This window comes from Oncorhynchus gorbuscha, linkage group LG14, assembly GCF_021184085.1.
Source record: "Oncorhynchus gorbuscha isolate QuinsamMale2020 ecotype Even-year linkage group LG14, OgorEven_v1.0, whole genome shotgun sequence".
In the NCBI taxonomy this organism is placed as follows: domain Eukaryota; kingdom Metazoa; phylum Chordata; class Actinopteri; order Salmoniformes; family Salmonidae; genus Oncorhynchus; species Oncorhynchus gorbuscha.
The window spans coordinates 36,330,357-36,352,386 of NC_060186.1; the positions used below are offsets into that span (position 1 = coordinate 36,330,357).

Sequence of the window (22,030 nt, forward strand, 5' to 3'; positions counted from 1 at the left end):
TTAACATTTATTTGATCAATTCTGACTTTTACAGGTTAATATTAAATTAGTTTATAAAGTAACTACCCTAAAAATGTAGATGCACATATCCACTGGATGTCTGAATTTTTCAGGCTCTGGATAAGAGCGTCTGCTAAATGACTTAAATGTAAATGTAAAAATGTAATATAAATGTTTTGATGTATCAAAATGAGAAATCTGCGGTAGTCTTTTGATGATCGTCAAATCGTCAAATCGAATGGGATATTGCGTTCACTTGTCAGTAAACTTGTGGACGGTTTAGTTCTATCCAACAAAGACGTGATAAACCCGAAACAGAACTTATATCGTGACGCAATAAGAAGCTTTTATTATGCGTTCTGGTTTCATGTCCTTGCTCTTATTTGTGACATTATCTGCCCAGATTTTGATATTTGCCTCTACGATCAACATCCTACGAATTGTTCCAGCCTTGGATTTGCCGACGTGTAGGCTTCATCTGCTCATGCTCTAGCAGAACCAGCCAGCCCAATTACCAACATGGCTGTAAATGTTTCTTACGTATACATTTTTATTTTATGTGTTCATCATTTCATATCCAAAGCCGCAGTCGAAATCAGATTCTCCGACTTCAAAAGCTGTGCAGGCGAGGAATGCAGTAGTAAGTACTTGGCGCTGAACTCAAGCGAACTTTCAGGATGCTTCCATCTTTCCATAGCTAGCTAGCTTGACTGGTGTTGTCATTTCAAAGGGAAGAACTCGGCTAATCTAGCGCAACTGTCGTTAACGTTAGTTGTAAATACCAATACATAATAACCTAAACTTGCTTAATTGTAACTTAAGCTTGCTTAATTGTAGCCGAAGCGAAGTCTTAGCCTGTGTTGGCTACTGCCTGTCTAGTTGCCAAATTCTGGAACTACAACAACTGTTTCTGTAGTAACTACGTTAGTAGCTTGCACAATGTAAACAAGCTTTCGGCCTATATATTTTGAAACCAAAGGCAAAGCCACACAAGGGCCCATAGTTACTCCAAACTTGTGAACATTGACTAACTAGCTACATGACAACTTGCCAGTTGATCTGGCAGTCTTCTTAACTAACTAGCTAGCTACACATAATAAGAGATGTTAGCTTGATTGTAATCAACCTCTATATTGACTTACTAAATGGACCATAAATATATCAAACTTCTGTTGGCTTAGGAAGCAAATTGCAAGATGGTGTATAGGCCTGGTTAGCTATAAAGCTAGCTATTGTGTACATAAAATACTGGCATGTCATTAACTCCTCTGCTTGCAAGTTCTTCTCTTTTTACATCTACCTTATCAAGACAAAAACAATATTCTATTTAACCTTAATGCTTGGCTTTCCTTTTGGATACTATGGCTCTGTAAAAAGAGAAGCAGGTAAAACAAGGCTTGCTTTAGTGATTTGTATTCTATTTTGTGCATGGGGCACAAAGGATGGACCCTGAGGTAATGGGCTGAATTCTTTGGTAGGGGTGAAACAACTGATCTTTGAATCATTCCTCTCCACAGTGCTCTTGTGCCAGGGGAAAGCTTTTAGCGATTTCACCGGACCAGACTGTCGGTTTCTGCCATTTAAAAAAGGAGAGACTATATATGTCTACTATAAACTCTCAGGCCAAAGGACAAATATATGGGCAGGGAGTGTAAGTATGAGTTAATATTTAATTACAGTACCTGTCAAACGTTTGGACACATCTACTCATTCAATGGTTTTACTTTATTTGTACTATTTTCTACATTGTAGCATAATAGTGAAGACATCAACACTTTGGAAAACACATGGAATAATGTAGCAACCAAAAAAGTGTTAAACAAATCAAAATATATTTTAGATTCTTCAAAGTAGCCACCCATTGTCTTGTTGACTGCTTTGCACACACTTGGCATTCTGTCAACCAGCTTCATGAGGTAGTCACCTGGAATGCATTTCAATTAACAGGTGTGCCTTATTAAAATTCTATTTGTGGAATTTATTTCCTTCTTAATGCGTTTGAGCCAGTTGTGTTGTGACAATGTTGGGGTGGTATACAGAAGATTTGGTAAAATACCAAGTCCATATTATGGCAAGAACAGTGCAGTCGCAAAAACCATCAACTCCTATGATGAAACTGGCTCTTATGAGGACTGCCACAAGAAAGGAAGACCCAGCGCTATCTCTGCTGCAGAGGATAAGTTCATTCGAGTTAACTGCACCTCATATTGAAGCCCAAGTAAATGCTTCACAGAGTTCAAGTAACAGACATAGCCCAACATCAACTGATCAGAGGAGACTGTGTGAATCAGGCCTTCATTGTTGAATTGCTGCAAAGAAACCACTACTGAAGGACCCTAATAATAATAACAGACTTGCATGGACCTAGACACATGAGCAATGGACATTAGACTGGTGGAAATCTGTCCTTTGGTCTGATGAGTACAAATTTGAGAGTTTTGGTTCCAACTGCCGTGTCTTTGTGAGATGCAGAGTAGGTGAACAAATTATCTCCACTTGTGTGGTTCCCACCGTGAAGCATGGAAGAGGTGTGGGGGTGCTATGCTGGTGACACAGTCTGTGATTTATTTAGAATTCAAGGCTCACTTAACTGGCATGGCTACCACAGCATTCTGCAGTGACACGCCATCCCATGTGGTTTGTGCTTAGTGGGACTATTATTTGTTTCTCAGCAGGACAATGACCCAACACACCTCCAGGCTGTTTTGGGCTTTTTGACCAAGAAAGAGAGTGATGGAGTGCTGCATCAGATGACCTGGCCTCCACAATCTCCCGACCTCAACCCAATTTGAGATGGTTTGGGATGAATTGGACCGCAGAGTGAAGGAAAAGCAGCCAACAAGAGCTCAACATATGTGGGAACTCCTTCAAGACTGTTGGAAAAGCATTCCTGGTTCAACAACACAAGAAGCATTTTGGGACACCTGCAATAACATCTGCTAAACAAGTGTATGTGACCAATAAAATTTGATTTGATTTGGGCTACTTTGAAAAATATCAAATATTTAGATATTTTTTTGTACACTTTTTGGGGGTTACTACATGATTCCATATGTGTTATTTCATAGTTTTGATGTCTTCACTATTATTCTACAATGTAGAAAATAAAGAAAAACTCTTGAATGAGTAGGTGTGTCCAAACTTTTTTACTGGTACTTTATGTGATAACATTGCAGTCTAGAAGGAATGTTGAAGCTTTTTCTGTTTTGTTAACATGTTTCATTCTCTGTTTTGTTTCCATTTCTTACAATAGGTTGGTAACCGCTTTGGTTACTTCAATAAGGACCAACTCGTAATCAATCACATATACACTGAAAAAGAATTGGAGATTCCTGCTGAGGTAAGTCAATAAATAGATGTAGGCCTAGTTCACTACTGCCAATGCATCATTGCTTAAAACATTATCTGGAATGACTGAACTTCTTTCTGAAATAGGTAGTATGACTCAAACAATGTTTTCTTTTTCTTTTCAGGAAACCGACTTTGTTTGCTTTGACACTGGACATGATAAGTTTGACAGTTATGACATTGATTCACTGTTAGGTTCATCTTTATTGTTAACAGACAAGGAGGAATCTGTGCAAGTAACCACAGAGACTTTTTACCTAAACAAAAGTGCTGAGAGCACCACGGTGGAAGTGGATGAGCCTCCACCTGAAGTGACATTGTTAGAAAATGATGAGATTGATAGGGATGTTCCTGAGGACATTGATAAGGTTGTAGAGGTTCTAGATAATGATGATCTGAGACATGTTGAGGCTTTAGAGTCCTCTCTGCCTCAGTCTGAAACTCTTGACACAAAGGGAGTGGAATATAACACTGTATTTGAGACCACAGCTGAGAGGATCAAAGATTACCTTCAGAAAGATCAGCAGAGGACAGAGGACTCTGTGCCGTACAGTATTGTTGAACCAGAGGAAGGTGAGATCAAAAAAAAAACCTCAGAACCTCTATCCAAAGATGATCCTGAGTTAGAAACCACACTTGGAATAGCTTTTGATGCTGTCACTTGGAAGGTGACTCCATATGACGAGGAAAGTGACAAGACTGAATATCAGCAGGATGAGGAAAGTGATTATCATCTCAGGGAAACTCCATTGCTGGCTTTTTCTGAAGAAAGTTCAAATTTGGAACACGAGAACATTCTGGAATCTGATCATACAGAGGAAAACAGTCTATCAGAGGTACCTCATACACTGAAACAGGACTCCAAGGACAATAACCTGTGGTCTGCATTTGGTGATACAGTTTTCAACATTGTCAGTGGTGGGGAAAGAATAGCTCATGTTGCCGGTTCAGAGGAAGATGAGGAGGATGACGAAGGTGAGATTACACCAGAGCATCCTCCCAAAATTGAAGAACCCAAGGAGTCATTTGGCTGTTCTACTTCCTCTGAGCTAATCTTTGAGCAACCTGCAGACTCTAATTTCAGTGAGGATGTTGTCAAAGTAACTGATGAGGATTCTCAGATGTTGCAGTTTGAGGATGAAACTGAAGAAGCTGACACTGAACCTTCAACACCTCCTGCTGATGTGGTGAGTCCCTTTGAACACACTGAGGCTTTAGCAGAGAATCTTACAGTAGATGACAGCCCAGTCCTTAAACAGCTCTCACAGACAGACATGCTCTCAGACTTTGATAGTAAAATTAACGAATTAGAGCAGAAACAAGCTGTTGAAGAACTCCCCATACAAAAAGAGGAGTCAATAGATTTATCACAAGTAGAGAATACATTTAAACAGGGTGGTACAGAGCTTTTAAGACTATTGCGAGAACCATACCAGAAGATCCCAGATCCAAGTAAAAACACAATGGTGAAAGAGAGCCATCTTGAACTCCCCATAGAGGAGGATGATTCAATACACCTAGAGTGGGAAGAGATTGAGGAACAGTTGCTAGAGGATGAAAATGCAGTATTGTCTTCATCCAAAACTGAGCACACGGATGAAAATGACACAGAAAGTCTATCTGAATTTGGGTCAGAGCAACTCAATAATTATACACAAACCGATGTTGTATCCAGTGATGTGTTGGATGTGGTCCAACATGACGAGGCTATTGACATAGAACCTGAGGTGCATGAGACTGAAAATTATGCTGAAAGCCACACACCCTCACTTAAAGATAAAGTTCTGGATCCCCTTCCAAACAAGGAGATTGAATACAGTGACAATGTGTTGAGGCTGACACTATTGCGAGACCACTTCAAGGAGGATAGGGTGGAATTCCTGTTTTCTGACCTGCAGCTGAAGGCTGCCCGGCTGTCCCAGACAAACACCAGTGAGGACATTGAAAAGGTGCTGGAAGCCATTTTGGAAGCCTCTGAAACCCCAATCCTGGATGAGATTGAGAGGATGCTGGATGCCCAGGAGAACGCTGACCTGCAGCAGGAGGCTGGTGAGTTTGTTGAGGAACCTTCCATCTTGGACGACTTCCAGGAATTGGTGTTCACCCTGAGTCAGAAGTACACTACGGCCAGAAACAGTGCTCCCATGGCAGTGGGCAGTCAACTACACCCTGACACAGGTAATGTTTTTTTTCAGTTTATGTTCATGTTAGAGTATAGGAGGATTAAAACCTTTTGTTAAATAAATATTTGGAAAGTCTCATTACATTGCTAATGACATGATAATAATGCCTGGAGATTTGGTTTGCAGAATAAGCTGTATTTAAGAAATGCCCAAGAAGTACAACAAAGTAAATCGTAATCTGTTGACAGAACAAATACACTTCCTGACAATGCCATTTAGATTGTAATACATGAACATTTACTCACTGTTTGCACCTCTCTGAATGTTTCAAAAGATGGGAATATGTCTGATGATGCGGAGGAAGAGAAGACATTCCCGCAGTCTGTGGAGGACACAGACAAGGATAACCTCACTGTGACCGAGACGGGTGAAGAGACTAAGGCACCTGAGGAGCCTGCCCATGATGGTCACAAGATGCCAGATATGGGCATTGAGGAGGATAGTGGGTACTTGAACAGAAACAAAGACAATCAGGCAAGCTCTAAAACTCCAGAAGAAATCCAGAGGGGCCCTCAAACTATTTTTGAAAATACCTTGGACATGGGACTTAGCGTAGACATGGATCACCCTCCCTCAGGTAGGTGTTCATTATATTTCCCTACTTTTGAAATTGTGGTGAGATGTAAACTGTATGCATTAACCTAATTTGCTTGTGCTGTATTTCCAGGATCTCTGGAGTCACCTGTCACTGATTTCCATGAAGATGAGCAGAGTGGTTCATCATTCGTATCAGTGCTAATTTTATCTGGTCGTCTCATCACCCTGTTTTATGAGTATCTTGGAATATATGGTGTTATGGTAAGTTACTTCATATATTTCTCTCTTGTGAATGGGCTTTCCTTTCCATTGTAATTGACTAATTGCCTGCATGTAGTGTTTAGGACTCAAGTATTCATACTTATTTTATTATTGCTGGGACAATGCATGTATTATTTTTATTTGGGGGGGGGGGGATTTGCCATGCTGACAGCGTTACCCAACCCTTCCCCTTTTTTCAACTGGTAGTTGAGTACAGCACTGTTTCCGTTAAATTAAACGTTCCAGAACGTAAAAACGTACTGAATGCAGCCCCGTTCAGTGATCCTTTCCCATTTTTTTGTAGACAAATCAAAATCAAATCAAATGTATTTATTAATATAGCCCTTCGTACATCAGCTGATATCTCAAAGTTCTGTACAGAAACCCAGCCTAAATCCCCAAACAGCAAGCAATGCAGGTGTAGAAGCACTATACGTGTTCTAGTGAAGTGTAGGCTGAAGTGAAGTGTCCACAGCCGGTGTTTTGCTTATTGAGTGGGATATAAATGACTCCGCCGCTCGTTTTACCAGGCTTTGCGTAGAGAGTAATCGCGTTCAGAACTCTGAAAGGAGGCTAGTAGACATGTTGTTGGCGAAGCAGAGCCAGCATAGGCAAGCTAACCTTCAAGCTTAGGTTATAGTAGCTAGAAAGATAGGTACATATTGTCCTCTCCTGGGTAAATAGAACCACGATGAAGGATCCTCTACAGTAGTCGACAACGTTGATCAGTTGGTGAAATTAGGATTTTCGGGTTTACGCAAACGAGTTGCATTGTAAGTCACAAGCCAAACTAACTTGACTCAACTGTCAAAGTAACGTACGGTAGCGATGGATTCGGAAGAAACAACCCCATTACCCACTTTGCTGATGACAGAATCTGATCAACTGTCTGTCTTGTACTTCAATATGTAAGTAGTTGGCTACAATGTAGCTAGCTGGCAAGTCAAGTCTTTGGCTGCCATATGGCTGGCTGGCTAGCTACATTGAAACTGAATCTTGTTTTGCAACTTCATTGTCTTGGGGAATGATTTTGTCCAACAATACCTAATGCATTTCCCAAATAGTTGCAGCCTAGAATGGGTCACTTGATTGCTCTTAGTTTCAATTTTTTTTTGCCTGTCCTCTTCCTCATTAAAACAATGTCTCACTTTCCAGACTAGCAGTATCTGTTCTTCCTGTATCTGGGTCTCAGATCGAGAGGTACCTTCAAGTTGTTGAATTTAGCTTTGAAGGCTTCCCCTTACATAACTATCACCTGAGGTTACATGCCATTAAAATCTACACATGGCTCATGTCTAGTGATATGTTATGTAATCATCTGTTTTGTTTATTGGCCATTTTACAGGGTGAAAGGCTACATGACGCAATCTTTTGCACTCTCAATCCACATAGGCCTAAGGCTTGTTAGTTAGATCCACTCTGTGGTGATTCATTTAGCCTTTCCCTGAATTTCACTGAGAGTGCGATGGAAGTTCTGTATTGTGCAAAGGTCACCATGGATGGGCAGTGTTAGGACCCCAGGCCAATCCAATCCCAATTGATTACATACGGTCAAGGCATATCTTCTCTCTATTGATTTTGATCAACAACTAGGTTATAGGCGATGTCTATTTATAAACCCACCTTGATTTGATCTGAAGATATGCCTCTTTGCATTGACCTAGAAGGTGCTTAGTGGGATATCCATTAGCCATGCTTGTAAACAGAACACTGGAATGCCTGATGGTTTAGTTCAATGTTTTTAACATCACTTATTTTCTTCTGTCATCTCAGGCCAACTATTACCCAACTTATTTGATATGCCTGATATGTGCTGTCGTCATACTGATTGGACCTGTCTCTCCCCAGATGGTCACCAGCCTGCCAGAGCACTGGAAGCCAGGTCCAGACTTCTACAGCGTGTTCTGTGAACCCGTGCTGGTCACTGCAGGTGCCGGGGTCATCGGCTTCCTCTTCTGGAGGAGCATTCTATCTGTAAGTCGTTGTTGCACAGTTACTGTTTCATAATTTCTGATTGCTTCATGTTATTCTATGATGTATTGTATGCTACCATTGAGGAGGCTGTTTGCTGCCACTTTTCTTTTCCTCCTCACAGGTCAAAAGCAAGTCATATCTAAGTAAGTTCTTCTCTCTGGCTATTTAGGGTGCATAGTGAATCCTCATTCATATTGCTTACAGGCTGGTGTCCTTGTCATGTGTAAACCATGACTGATTTTATATTCTTGTCATGTATTTTATTAGCTACTGAAAAAGAGCTGGTGGAGAGGATGAAAATGCTTGAACAAGAGAAGAAGGAGATACTCCAAAAGGTCGCTGAACTGCAGCAACGGGTAAGTTGCAGAGACTTTTCACTGACTAAGATCCAGAATTTTGAGTTCAATGTGAATTAAGGGACATAATGTTTTGACAGTATATTTCTACTGGGTTCCCCTTAGGGTGAAGATCTTAAAGAAAATCAAAAGCTGTCTGAAAAATCTGCCACTTTATCTCTGGAGAAGATCCAGGATTTGGAGGTGTCTCTGAGAAATATTATCTTGATCACATGTCATTGTCATGCTGACAATTATTTTATTTTTCATTATAATTGTTTTCTTCTCCATAATGTTTAAATTAACTATGCATTTTCTTTTTCTATCCAATAGAATATTGTGCAAGAGATTGAGAGACAAAATGAGCGCCTGGATGCGGAAAATCACTTACTCGCCATATCCTTTGACAAAGAGCGGGCCAATACTGCGAAACATGAAGATATGGTGAGTAGTATTGAACGATTTGACTGTAATTAAAATGTTTCAGAACAACCAATTCTCTGATGTCAGTTCAATTATTTGAATCCCATTAAGTTAGTTTATTATGTGACCTCAATGTGCCGTTTCTCTAGAGAGAAATCAAATCAAGCACAAACTTCGGGACGTTGTAGTTTTCAACAGGCAAATAAATATTCAACATAGTTTAGTGCAGAAAATGTGGTAACTGACTAAAATGACCACAATCCATTACACCTACAGCTACCTGGACTAGTGCGGGCAGTCACAGAGAGAAAGTGACAGCCTGCAAACGAAAGAGACACCCTAAGAGAGCAGTTGCTTTCGTGATGTAGACAGCATAGGCAGCTACTATTAGCCAGCTACTATCCTAAATAGGATGGCTCGTTGATGAGCACAGAGAAAGATCGTTGTCATTATGCTTATCATTATCTTTGCCCATAGATGTCCGAAATGGACAAAACCATTGAGAAGTTGAAGCGCAGCAAGAAGAAGACCCAGGACGCACTCTCAAAGGTATATGTCATATACGTGAACATGCCCAATGAAAATATGTCAAATATATTAACATTGCAACAATCAAATGTAAAGTGTTTATTTCCTTTTAATTATCCTTATCATTGAATCTGTAGTCTACCATTCTGATGGATGAAGTCAAGCTCCGTGAAGATGCCCGGAATGTCCAGCACCAGGTTCTGGAGAAGGATATTGCCACCCTGAAGGAGGAGAACCTCTCGGTGAGTACCAATATGGAACAACGATTCACAATTTAAGCCTCAAGACATTGTGTAGGACTCATTGGCCATGCAGGGCCTGCATAGCACCGTCCTTATGACCTCATTTCCTTGTTACAGCTGCACCATGCTGCCAAGTTGTGGGAGGAGAAGCACAGGGAGACAAGAGAGCAGATCAAAGTCTACCACAAGTCTCAGAAAGACCTGGAGGATTCCCTCGTTCAAAAGGACCACAACGTTGAGGTTTATTTTTTTTACACATTACGATATTGTTACACCCATCAATTCCTGTTCACACCTTCTCAAATGCACCTTGATGACAAAGAAACATGTCACCTTTATTATGTTCCAAAAAAATACTTCTTTGACTGATTCTAGGGGAAAAGTGTCTCAATTGGTGCTTCTCAACCTCTGGCAGGTTCTATCTGACCTGCTAGGAGACCTGGAGGCCTGCGATGACCTGAAAGGTGGAGTTGTGGCTAACGGGGAAGCCTTTAACGGTAAGTCACCTGACACTGTGTCCTAATCAGAGGAGGCTGGTGGGAGGAGCTATAGGAGGACAGGCTCCGTGTAATGGCTGGAATGGAATGAAAAACATGGAAAGAGTGTGCTCGACTCTGTTCCGTTTACGCCATTATAGTGAGACAGTCCTCTTATAGCTCCTCCCACCAGCCTTCTCTGATTAGGATACTGTTATGTGATTTGGTCTTATGTATCAACATTTTTAATTGTTTTTTACATTGGATTAAGGTAGAGACTTGGAGCAACAAAATGGTATATCATACATTACAGTTGAGGAACAATGGGAAAGTAATTCTGCTTTGAAAGTTAATAGCTTGTAACTCATACTGGAGAGCTCTTCTTTGTCTATACCCATTCAGCATTGTTCACACCCTCTTTAACCTTAGACCCACCCATCTCTTTAAGGATTCACATGTGAGGTCGTGTACTAAACAACCAAAGATTTCAAGACTAAAGGCTGGTTTACACTACGTCTATCGACATGTCTGTAGACAGTTGTCGCAGTGACATGAACATTCTATTATGAAGAAAAAATCGAATCACAAAAACGACAGGCCGCATGACATCAGCAGCCTGGTGGTCCAAAATAGCATATTGGTGTATTTTAACACCAATAAACCCAAACATTTAAAAATTGAATTTTGTATATGTCAATCGAGCAAACCAAGAATTTCTAAACAATGGTTTTGTTTGTTTCTAGCTTATTAGTTGGCTAGCCAGTTCAAATAATGACCATATCATATACCTGACAGTCTTAACTTTAGCTAACTAGTATTCATTATTACAGGAAAATAAACTCCAACAAAATCATTCTATACAAATTAAGAAAATAGCTTACGGATATTAGTGTGACGAAGTAAAAGCAGGGTATTCTACTGGAGAATTTTAGTACTTGAACAGTGTCTCGTTGGCCTAACGTTATATCCTAATTTGGACTTTTATGCAGGTCATGTTCTTCACATATTACTGCCTCTGGTGATCACACACATATCAAATAAAATCTGGTTACTTGCATAGTGGAGTCTTTTGTTTAGACTAGCTAGCTAAACAATTAACCATAATCCCAACTCATAACGTTACTACCTTGAATGAATACACTGGTAGCTAAAACTAACCAGCTTGTTCGATGTTAACCTAGCTAGCTAACATTAGGCTATAACTAGAAATGCAAATGCATCTGTGATATGAATAATATTATTACACAGATCATACACTTAACATTAGCTGGCGATCCAGCCAGCTAACGTTAGCTAGCTAACAATATGCTTTATTTTGCAATGAGAAAACGACTTTCTGACAAAATTAGAAACTCTGCATATTTGCAATCAAACCACTGAATTTTCTCCATCGACTTTGCTATCATACTCTGCTTCCACCGGACAGTCCACTGATTTCAAAACTTGGTCCTCCTAAATGTGGAGAGTATCTTTTCAAAAAATCTGCGTTAGAAAGGATCATTTACACATACTGAGAAGCTCATGTTATAGACCAAAGCGTGCTACATGGCAGACCAATCCAAACTCGTTTAATGGCGCGTCCAGCTCATCCATTATCTCAGCCAATCAAGACAAAGGGAAGGTTCCTTCCTTTTTCCGTGGCTAAACTAACTCGGCTCGTAGTTTACAATTTTTACTCGTATTTACGGATGGTATACAAGTTTGTTGTTAAGGCACATGGAAGTTCACATACCAGAAGGCATTTTGCAAAACAAAAACGCATTTTGATAGTTATACATTCAAATGTTCCTGTGAATTATTGACGCGGTACATACGCCTACTTTCCTGAAACGTGTCACTGTGTTTACAATTATTTGTTTCAGACAAGCAGAACATCATCCAAAACCGCATTAAGCAAATGATGGTCGTCTCTCGGGTAAGACTGAGTTCTTTCTTGAACGGACCCAGATTTCTGTGTACCTGAAGGCAGGTAAAACTCGTGCTCAGAACCAAGAAGTGTGTCAGCTCTTGCACTAACTGTTGGCAGAACTTTCCACAGGTCCAGACCACTCTGTCTGTTGTGGAGGAAGAGCACGATCACTTCATGACCAAGCTGCTGAATGAAGAGAAGTCCAGGAAAGAGCTGGAAGGTATGTCCCAGCAACTAGAATTTGATATGCATCACTACCTTTTCTCTCTCAACACTATCAACTTGTTTTCGCCACAGAGCAATTTCAGAAGCTGGAGCATGACATCTTGTTGGTGAAAAGTGACAAGAACCACCTGGAGAACCAGTACAAGACCCTGCAGCAGAAGAATGACATCATGACCGAGATGTACCAGCAGAAGGAGAATGCTTTGCAGCAGTAAGTAGAATCAGAAGCGGTGCAGTTCATGCGTTAATACTATAGTAGGGTTTGTTCTCCATGGTTCCACAGCATGTAAAAAAATAAAATAAAAATGGTCTTTTACTGTATTCTTTAACTGTGAGGTTTTCAAATGGACTTTAAGTAGAGTTTGATTTAATTTGTGTGTTGCCTTACAGGAAGCTGACCAAGGAGGAGTTTGAGCGCCCCAACAAGGAAGACCGGCTGACGAAGGTGGACAGCAAGGCCCTAGAGGAGGAGGTCAAGGTGTGTAAGCAGCGCGTTAAAGAGATCCAGGATGAGCTGAAACGGACCGAGAAGTCTTACAAAGCCCAGATCATTGAGCAGGAGCAGAAATCTCACGAGAACTGGGTTTGTACAATACAACTTTTCTAGTCCATTTGTTAAAGAAACATGTCTCATTTCTCAACCTCCATCGATGGCACATAAATTAGGATCGGGACCTTTTTTTTTAAGTCATCTGTTTGGCCAGTCATTTGTAAGGTGAATTTAGTCCAAAACAGGAGATTTTAAATGTCTATTCCTTCTCTCTAGGTGATTGCACGCGCCGCAGAGCGAGCTCTGTTCGATGAGAAGAAGGAAAACACTAACCTTTGTAACTTGTGAGTGCAACACTAATACAACAGACTCAATTGGGCTATACCAATGCAGGGCTCAAGGCTTATTTAGTTGATGGCACCAGCACATGATTTGGTTGCATACATTTTTCGCCACTGCACGGATATAATGACCTGACCTGTGTCCCATAATGTACCTGCATTCCATACAGAACCAGGCTAATAATGACTAGCCATCTTTACATTAGCATGCCCTTGAGTTCTAACATTGATTTGGATAGATTTACTCAGGGTGCAATGTGACTTTTTTGTCAGTGGAAGTTTATAAATCCTTTGAGATGCATGCTTTCTCTCTCTACTCAGCTAGTAATAATAATAATATATGCCATTTAGCAGACGCTTTTTATAAATCCTTTGAGATGCACCCTGGCTTTGCTCTACCAACTCAGCTAGTAATAGGCTACATTTGGTTATTAATTAATGATATATTAAAAAGCTGTAGGATAGAATTTTGCAATGTAAGACATTGCAATGTTTGTTAGAATTGCGGAAATGTATTTTCTAAAGTAAGCCTGTAAAAGATTATTTTACATTTAGTATGTTGTCCCTTAATTAAGACAGACTGCTTTTTGAAGGAGAGTTCAATATGTCGACAGTAGGCTAGCCAAGACGAGTGCTAGTTGTCTTTGTAGCTTTCTTTTTTGTACACTATCAACAGTAGCCAGTAGAATATTTTTTGTCTCCAGTGACAAGCCAACTGAGGTGGTATTCTAGGATTCAAAAAGTAAGATATTTCTTCTAACACATCCAGGGAATGCATGATTGGTATTTTGATGTGAAACCTGTCCAATTAGGATCCAAAATGATCCGATATGTCTGCCTACACACCTTGACCTAGGCTATATTATACACCACCTGAGGAAGTGGAAACTCAAAACACTTATCTAGATTGCTAACTCTAAATATGTTAATGTTACTAGATAGCTAATCTATTAGCAAATGTAATGTCTTACAAAAGATTTCCAGCACTCGGCCCGTCCAGGCTACTGGATGTAGCCCTATTCACGCAAATGGTGCACTCCACGGGCGCATCAAAACCATGTACTACATAGCCTACTCCGGTTGTTAAGTGGTGCCATGAGCTCCATATTGAAAGCTGAGAAATGTAATTGTATACTCACAGAAAGCTGTGACTCTCCTCTCTGTAACTAGAACAACAGTAGCTGCTTTGCAAAATGCCTTTTTCCGAATTGCACTTTAAGCAGCGGTAATATGGTTGTGCTAATTAGAATGCGCACCTCACCTATTGCTCACTCAAAATGGAGACAGGCAGATCCTTTCATTTGGTTTATTTTTGGTCAATATCACATTTACTTTTTGAATGAGTCATAATAGTCAAGTAAAAAGAGAAGCATTGTGAACCAAAGGTTGCACTGCCAAGTCGAAGGGCCACAAATGCAAGTGTTTTGGTCACAGTTTTGCAAGCTGTATTAGTCTACATTTGGAGGTACAGTATTGAGAATCTAAATGCCTGGTCTCTTTTTCACCCTAGACTGACTGACATGTCCAGCAAGCTGAATGAGCTCCGTAGGCCTCTGTTCAAGCCCACCCCTGGGATGGCTCCCATGCCTCTCCGACGAGGTAAGAACCCATCCTCAGTTCACGTTATTTAGTGCTGGCGACTGGCACGTCTGCATTCAGTAAGGCAAAATTGTCAGAACATATCTTGCAGATAGAAATTAAATGAATAGGGCTGATATGACACTATTCTTGAGGACAGAGAATCATTCTATCTGAACGTTCTGTAACGTTCCTGGACATTTCTATTGTCTTGTCGGTTGGATATCAGCTGTGACTGCATTTCAAATTAGATCTTGGACTTTTTGACTGTCTGATACCCCATCTGCTGTTTGACTTCCACCCTCTGAAATGCATGTTTTCCTGAGGTTTTGATTTGTATTCCTTGTAGCTGGTCCAATGTGGAGAGACTGATGGTTTTGCTAAACAGGTGATTAGTACGGGCCCTCACCTGTGAGTGGAGGTGCCCCTTCCCCCTCCTCTCATGATCGAAGTTCACGGGTGCCACCCCCCTGTGGGGTGAAGGAACGAGCCCTATCGGGAGTCTCCTGAACCTCCGCCCCGGACAGCCTTGGCCCTGCTGATTGGCCGAGCAGTACCATCCCTCAGCCAATCAAACCCCCCTTGTTCACCCTTGTATGCCCTGACTCCCCGCTTTCCTTTTCCCTGTCTTTACCTCTGCTGTGGTGTTTCAATAATTCACTTATTTTTCTTCCTACTGCTCTCATTCTGCTCCTTGCTGGTACCCACCTCTGACCTTTTCCTCTTCCTAACGTTTGTCTTCTGATTACGTCCTCTCTGATTTTCGAAGACATTCTTTCCTATCTCTTTCACTGCCATCTTTTCTCCCTCTACTGCCATCTTTCTCACCTGTGTTTGCGTGTCCAGACGATCCAGAATGCTCCTATGCCCCCGTTTGCTTTCACAATTTGGAATAACCGCTCTTGCATGCCTCTTGCTCTTTCAGTATTATGGTGGTGTTTTTGTTGCGTTCAGCTGTTGTGTGTGTGGCAACTCGTTAGGTGACAAAAGCTTCAGCCTTTGCTTTCTCTTGTGGGGTTACTGCATTCCATACATTTTTATATTTAAAATATACACTACCATTCAAAAGTTTGGGGTCACTTAGAAATTTCCTTGTTTTTGAAAGAAAAGCATTTATTTTTGTCCATTTAAAATAACATCAAATTGACCAGAAATACAGTGTATACATTCATGTTGTAAATGACTATTGTAGCTGGAAAGTTAATTTTTATTTTTGATGGAATATCTACATAGGCGTACAGAGGTCCATTATCAGCAACCATCACTCCTGTTTTCCAATGGCACGTTGTGTTTGCTAATCCAAGTGTATAATTTTAAAAGGCTAATTGATCTTTAGAAAACCCCTTTGCAAGTATGTTAGCACAGCTGAAAACTGTTGTTCTGATTAAGGAAGCAATAAAATTGGCCTCCTTTTAGACTAGTTGAGTATCTGGAGCATCAGCATTTGTGGGTTCGATTACAGGCTCAAAATGGCCAGAAACTAAGCACTTTCTTCTGAATCTCGCCAGTCTATTCTTGTTCTGAGAAATGAAGGCTATTCCTTGTGAGAAATAGTCAAGACACTGAATATCTCGCACAATGCAGTGTACTACTCCCTTCACAGAACAGCGCAAACTGGCGCTAACCAGAATAGAAAGGAGTGGGAGGCCCCGGTTCACAACTGAGCAAGAGAACAAGTACATTAGTGTCTAGTTTGAGAAACAGACGCCTCACACGTTGAGGAACTGGCAACTTCATTAAATAGTACCCGCAAAACACCAGTCTCAACGTCAACAAATGAAGAGGCGACTCCGGGATGCTGGCCTTTCAGAAGAAAAGTCTTTGTTTCTGGCCATTTTGAGCCTGTACTCGAACCACGCAGCCGTTATACTGCTCAGGAAGGAGACTCGTTCTGTCTCCTAGAGATGAACTTAATCCTAACCGACTTGCCAAAACTATCGTTTGTAAACAAGAAATTTGTGGAGTGGTTGAAAAACAAGTTTAATGACTCCAACCTTATTGTATATACACATACACACAGTACCAGTCAGAACTTTGGACACCTACTCATTCTAGGGTTTTTAGTTTTACTATTTTATACATTGTAGAATCATAGTGAATACATCAAAACTATGAAACAACACATTGAATCATGTAATAACCAAAAGTGTTGAACAAATCAAAATATATTTGAGATTTTTGAAGTAGCCTCCCTTTGACTTGATGACAGCTTTGCACACTCTTGGCATTCTCTCAACCAACTTCACCTGAAATGCTTTTCCAACAGTCTCTTGTTGGCTGCTTTTCCTACACTCTGGGGTCAAACTCATCCCAAACCATCTCAATTGGGTTGAGGTCGGGTGATTGTGGAGGCCAGGCCATCTGATGCAGCACTCCATCACTCTCCCTGGTCAAATAGCCCTTACACAGCCTGGATGTGTGTTGGATCATTGTCCTGTTGAAAAACAAATGATAGTCCCACGAAGCGCAAACCAGATGGGATGCCGTATCACTGCTGTGGTAGCCATGCTGGTTAAGTGTCCCTTGAATTCTAAATAAATCACAGACAGTGTCACCAGCAAAGCACTATAACACCACACCACCTCCATGCTCCACGGTGGGAACCACACATATGGAGATCATCCGTTCACCTACTCTGCATCTCACAAAGACACGAAGGTTGGAACCAAAAACTCTCACATTTGTACTCTTCAGACCAAAGGAAAGATTTCTGTCAGTCATCTCCATTGCTCTTGTTTATTGGCCCAAGCAAGTCTCTTCTTATTGGTGTCCTTTATTAGTGGTTTCTTTGCAGCAATTCGACCATGAAGGCCTGCTTCACGTGGTCTCCTCTGAACAGTTGATGTTGAGATGTGTCTGTTACTTGAACTCTGAAGCATTTATTTGGGCTGGTAACTCTAATGAACTTTTCCTCTGCAGCAGAGGTAACTCTTGGTCTTTCCTGTAGCGTTTCTCATGAGAGCCAGTTTCATCATAGAGCTTGATGGTTTTTGCGACTGCACTTAAAGAAACTTTAAAAGTTCTTGACATTTTCCAGATTGACTGATCTTCATGTCTTAAAGTAATGGACTGTTTCTTTTTGCGTATTTGAGCTGTTCTTGCCATAATATGGACATAGCCCTATTTGGTAAAATACCATCTTTTATAACACCCCTACCTTGTCACAACACAACTGATTGGCTCAAATGCATTAAGAAGGAAAGCAATTCCACATGAACTTTTAACAAGGCACACCTTTTAATTGAAATGCAGTCCGGGTGACTACCTCATGAAGCTGGTTGAGAGGATGCCAAAAATGTGCAAAGGTGTCATCAAGGCAAAGGGTGGCTTCTTTGAAGAATCTCAAATATTCTGGTACTGGTACTTCTAGTTCTGGAAGAATAATATCCTACCATGACATGACCAAACATTTTCCTCAGACTGCAAATAGACCAGACTTTGCTGTAAATAGATGGTAGCATGAACCAGTAACGCGGTCTTGAGTCAGGTGCCTAATGACAACCAGGAGGGCCAAGGTTAGCATTCTAGAAGATTTGAGAATATTGCAGTGTTTTACGTTGATGTATCACCGTGTATTTATTGTCCAACAGGACCACGACCTCGCGGCCGTTACCCTCCTGACCACAAACACCCAGTGGCTTCTAGACCTGGTAGGGATTGTATTTTTTGTCAATGAGGGTTGATGTGGTATTATCCCTAATCGAGCCCTTATCCTAAATCTCCTCTAATCATTCTGCCCTTTGTTCCTCCACAGACACCATGGCCCCACGTACATCCTCACCAAGCGATCTGGGCAGCTCGGTAAGTGTCTCAAATTGACTGAAAATGTCCACAGGTTATTTACTTCCTTATTACGTAACAATGTCAGGAGGGAAAAAGTGACATGGAACTCGAGAAGGAAAGTTTCAACGAAACACCGTGAGTCCTTAAGGTCTTATGTGCATCTCTCCCCCCTGTTCCTCCATCATGCGGGTGTGTTTGCACTAAACAGACCGCTCCAATAGAGTCACAGGCTGAGGCCCAGGCCTCCACAGAGAACCCAGAGGCAGTGAGTATTATGTTGGAGGCAGCAGTGGCAGGGATGTGGATGTGTGTGTGAGCATGCTTACCCCAGCTGTGGATCAGTGGCTGGAGTGGCAGTCAGCTGGGTAGTGGCTTCACAGGGTTGTCAGCCTTAACATTGCTGGCTGGATTCTGACATGCGTGGTTGCTTGTTTTAAGGAGCTTGCAGACGGGCTGCGGTAAACTGAACATTTCTGCCTACTGTATGTAGATGCCAGCGTTCTCGGTTGTTGTCAGCTCAACGGTTGTGATTTAAAACATTGGTTGGTTGGCGAGATGGACTCTGCTCATTGGTCAACCATGCATATTTTGAAGCCTTGAGCGTGGAGCCAACGCCGCAGCTCACTGGAGTGAGTACCATGAACGGCAACAATTGCAAAACTGCTTGCCTTTTGCCGCCCTAGTCCCATTGAAGTCTGAAGACCTTTGCCGCTCCCCGTGGCCCGTCTGTAAGCTCCTTTTTATTTTTTCCCGATATTACAACACCCACCCTCCCTCTGACCCCCACTGAATGAATTGGTGACACTGTTCTACAAAGCCACAACTACATGATGGATATCTCAAATGTGTTATCATTTAAAGCTGTGTGTGTTTTGAGGTTAATGATTTGTGGAAACGGTCCTGATTCTGAATCTGTGTGTAGGACTTGGTTGTGTGATTCTTGTGGGACTGTGTAACTTTACTTATTATCGTGGGATATTGTTGTTTTTCTCACCAGTGCATAATTGTTTGTTTTGTTCTAACCTAACGAAACTGTTTGAATCAGATGAAAGGGGCTCTCATTGTTAGTGCCAGCAGCAGGGCTACAAGCACAATGGACCTATTGCTATTCTTTGTTTTAATATTTTTTGTTGTTGTTCCTCCAGAACACTCGACCTCAGGGTCCTGGCTCCCTGCTGGTCTCTCCCATCAGGTCCCCCCCCGACTCAAGCCCCGGCGCCCTCAGACCAGTCATCAGCCAGCCCTCCGGACTCTGCTACCGTCCCATTCCCAGACCCCACCACATCCCTCCTCCCCCACCCTTCATGCCTCAAATGTACCGACCAGACAACGGACACACAGGCATGATGCCTCCTGGACCCCCACCGCCTAACGGACACCCGCCTGGTCCCATGATACCACCCGGACATCGGCCTCCAACTCCTGGTGCTTACAGTCCCCTTTCCCCACACAACCGGTACCTTCCTCCACCTTCTCACTATGAACCGGTGCCTCCCCCATTCGGTAGGTGGTGAATTCTGGCCCCCAGCTTTTATCTCAAGTTGAGTCTTTGTTATTCGCAACGCTAACCACAACTGAAATACTATTGTTATGTTGGTACTACAGTGCACACATGATTGTAAGTCGCTTTGGATAAAAGCGTCTGCTAAATGGCATATATTATTATTATATTATTATATTATATTTCATTTGTATGTTCATTTTTCCTTCTACCTTGGTGTTTCCGGCAGCCCTCCTATGGCCCGACCCATGGGACCCCCACATACCTACGTGCACTATGGACCACTTGATCACTCCATCCTGCCCCCTGGGGTCGCCCCATACCCTCATGTCGGCCCCAGAGACTTCCCTGTGCAGCCACAGGTCCCACATGGCCATGACTCTTCAGTGGGCCCCCAGCCCGGCGCTGGCCCCCAGGGCCAAGACTATAGGTCCCAGCAGGTAACAGCTGCCCCCCAGGACTCAGACAGCTCTGCCATGGCAGAGCCTTAGACACCTACCACCCATTAACGACCCAGCTACAGTTAATCAACCACGATACATCTCTTTATTTTTTCCTTTTGTGTTTTTTAATTAGCTGAAAATAAATATATGATATACTTGCGAACAACAGAAGTATCTAAAAAAGTTTGTTCCTAATAAAGCATCAGAAAATCAATGTCTTATGTTTCGTGTCTGAAATGTAATAGACTTGAAGGAGTAGTACTGAGGCTTGTTACTCTGCAAGAAGTCCTATTGTGCAATAACATTTCTATTGTGTGACTGAGCTTTTTAAAAAGGTTATGTTGATTTTGTATTCATTTCACAATGTTATCATGGTTTCCTGTGGAAATTATTATTAAAAACAAATGGACCCCAAGCTTTTGGGTTGCTTGATCAATCATTTCAGAAGTTCCATATTATCTGAGCTCTTCCCAAAACTCTCTTCAGAATGAACTGAAAGGGAAAGTTGGGTAAGTTGAAAGTCAGATGTACTTTACTGTTCTTAGGACATTTTATTAATAAAACTGGTAAAAGGTACTGCAGTTTTCTATTACGCATATGACAACTTTTACGATCCATTTTAGTTTGAAAGGAAATGTCTGACAGTGCATTTTGTTTTGTATGGGTAGCTGTATTACATGTGAAAGGCCAGTAATCACCCACTAACTGAACACCTGTCATATTACATTTGTTTCACGTGTGTTTCTTTTTGTTTTGTTACATCAGGAATGCATCACATTTTTCTATTTATCAATAAAAAGAAAATAACCCAAACATTTTTTGCACGTGACTAAAGACTATTTGCATTAAATGTATATCATTGCATGCTTTGGTTAGAAATGTTTTACTCTCTGTAGGTCCCAGAACTTTTCTTTGTACCCACTGACTATTTACTGCAACCAAAACACTTGACTGATTATTGGCATATCTGGAATGTTATGATGTACACTGTTATCGAGGCTGTCAAATTATTGTGTAGCTGGGCTCTGCTCTGCCTGTCACCATACTGTACACTGAAAGTGGTTCTGAATGACACAGGGAAAAGTAAGGGCATACAAGGGTTTGAGTCTTATTCAATAGCCCAGGGTTTCCCAAACTCTGTCCTTTTGCCCAAGCACTACACAGTTGATTCTATTAATCAACTCCTCAAGCTTTGATTATTTGAATCACGACCGAGTTTGCGAAACCCTGCTCTCGTCTACAGACAGTGCAGATTAGAATGAACAGGGTTTGTCAATCACCTTCCAGGTTTGTATTGACATTGTACATTTCTACAGTATGTAACGCCATAAATGGAGTTACTGAAGGTTAATCATGATGACTAAGTGGATTTTCTGTCGACACACAACACTTGAATTTCCTGTCTTTGTATATGCTAACAACTGCTACAGTAAATACCCATCTGTTTATTCCT

General features: G+C 41.4%; 1 protein-coding gene across 4 annotated transcripts; it reads left to right on the forward strand.

The window, feature by feature from the left end:
• The first annotated feature begins 234 nt into the window (after nucleotides 1-234).
• On the forward strand, nucleotides 235-20,992 carry LOC123994863 (transport and Golgi organization protein 1 homolog). 4 transcript variants are annotated; one of them, XM_046297919.1, is made up of 25 exons: nucleotides 235-640; nucleotides 1,518-1,651; nucleotides 3,254-3,340; nucleotides 3,474-5,526; nucleotides 5,806-6,108; nucleotides 6,199-6,329; nucleotides 8,178-8,303; nucleotides 8,425-8,446; nucleotides 8,571-8,659; nucleotides 8,765-8,842; nucleotides 8,972-9,082; nucleotides 9,539-9,610; nucleotides 9,727-9,831; nucleotides 9,949-10,071; nucleotides 10,247-10,328; nucleotides 12,170-12,222; nucleotides 12,346-12,436; nucleotides 12,514-12,652; nucleotides 12,832-13,024; nucleotides 13,208-13,275; nucleotides 14,783-14,871; nucleotides 18,441-18,500; nucleotides 18,605-18,651; nucleotides 19,779-20,136; nucleotides 20,364-20,992. In XM_046297919.1, exons 1-25 carry the CDS (start codon nucleotides 520-522, stop codon nucleotides 20,576-20,578), a joined length of 4,950 nt encoding a protein of 1,649 aa, XP_046153875.1. In that variant the 5' UTR covers nucleotides 235-519; the 3' UTR covers nucleotides 20,579-20,992. The 4 variants fall into 4 exon arrangements, with proteins under 4 accessions (XP_046153875.1, XP_046153877.1, XP_046153878.1 ...); XM_046297921.1 differs by having other exon boundaries at nucleotides 9,949-10,065; XM_046297922.1 differs by lacking the exons at nucleotides 19,779-20,136; nucleotides 20,364-20,992 and adding an exon at nucleotides 18,842-19,772.
• The last annotated feature ends 1,038 nt before the right edge of the window (nucleotides 20,993-22,030 follow it).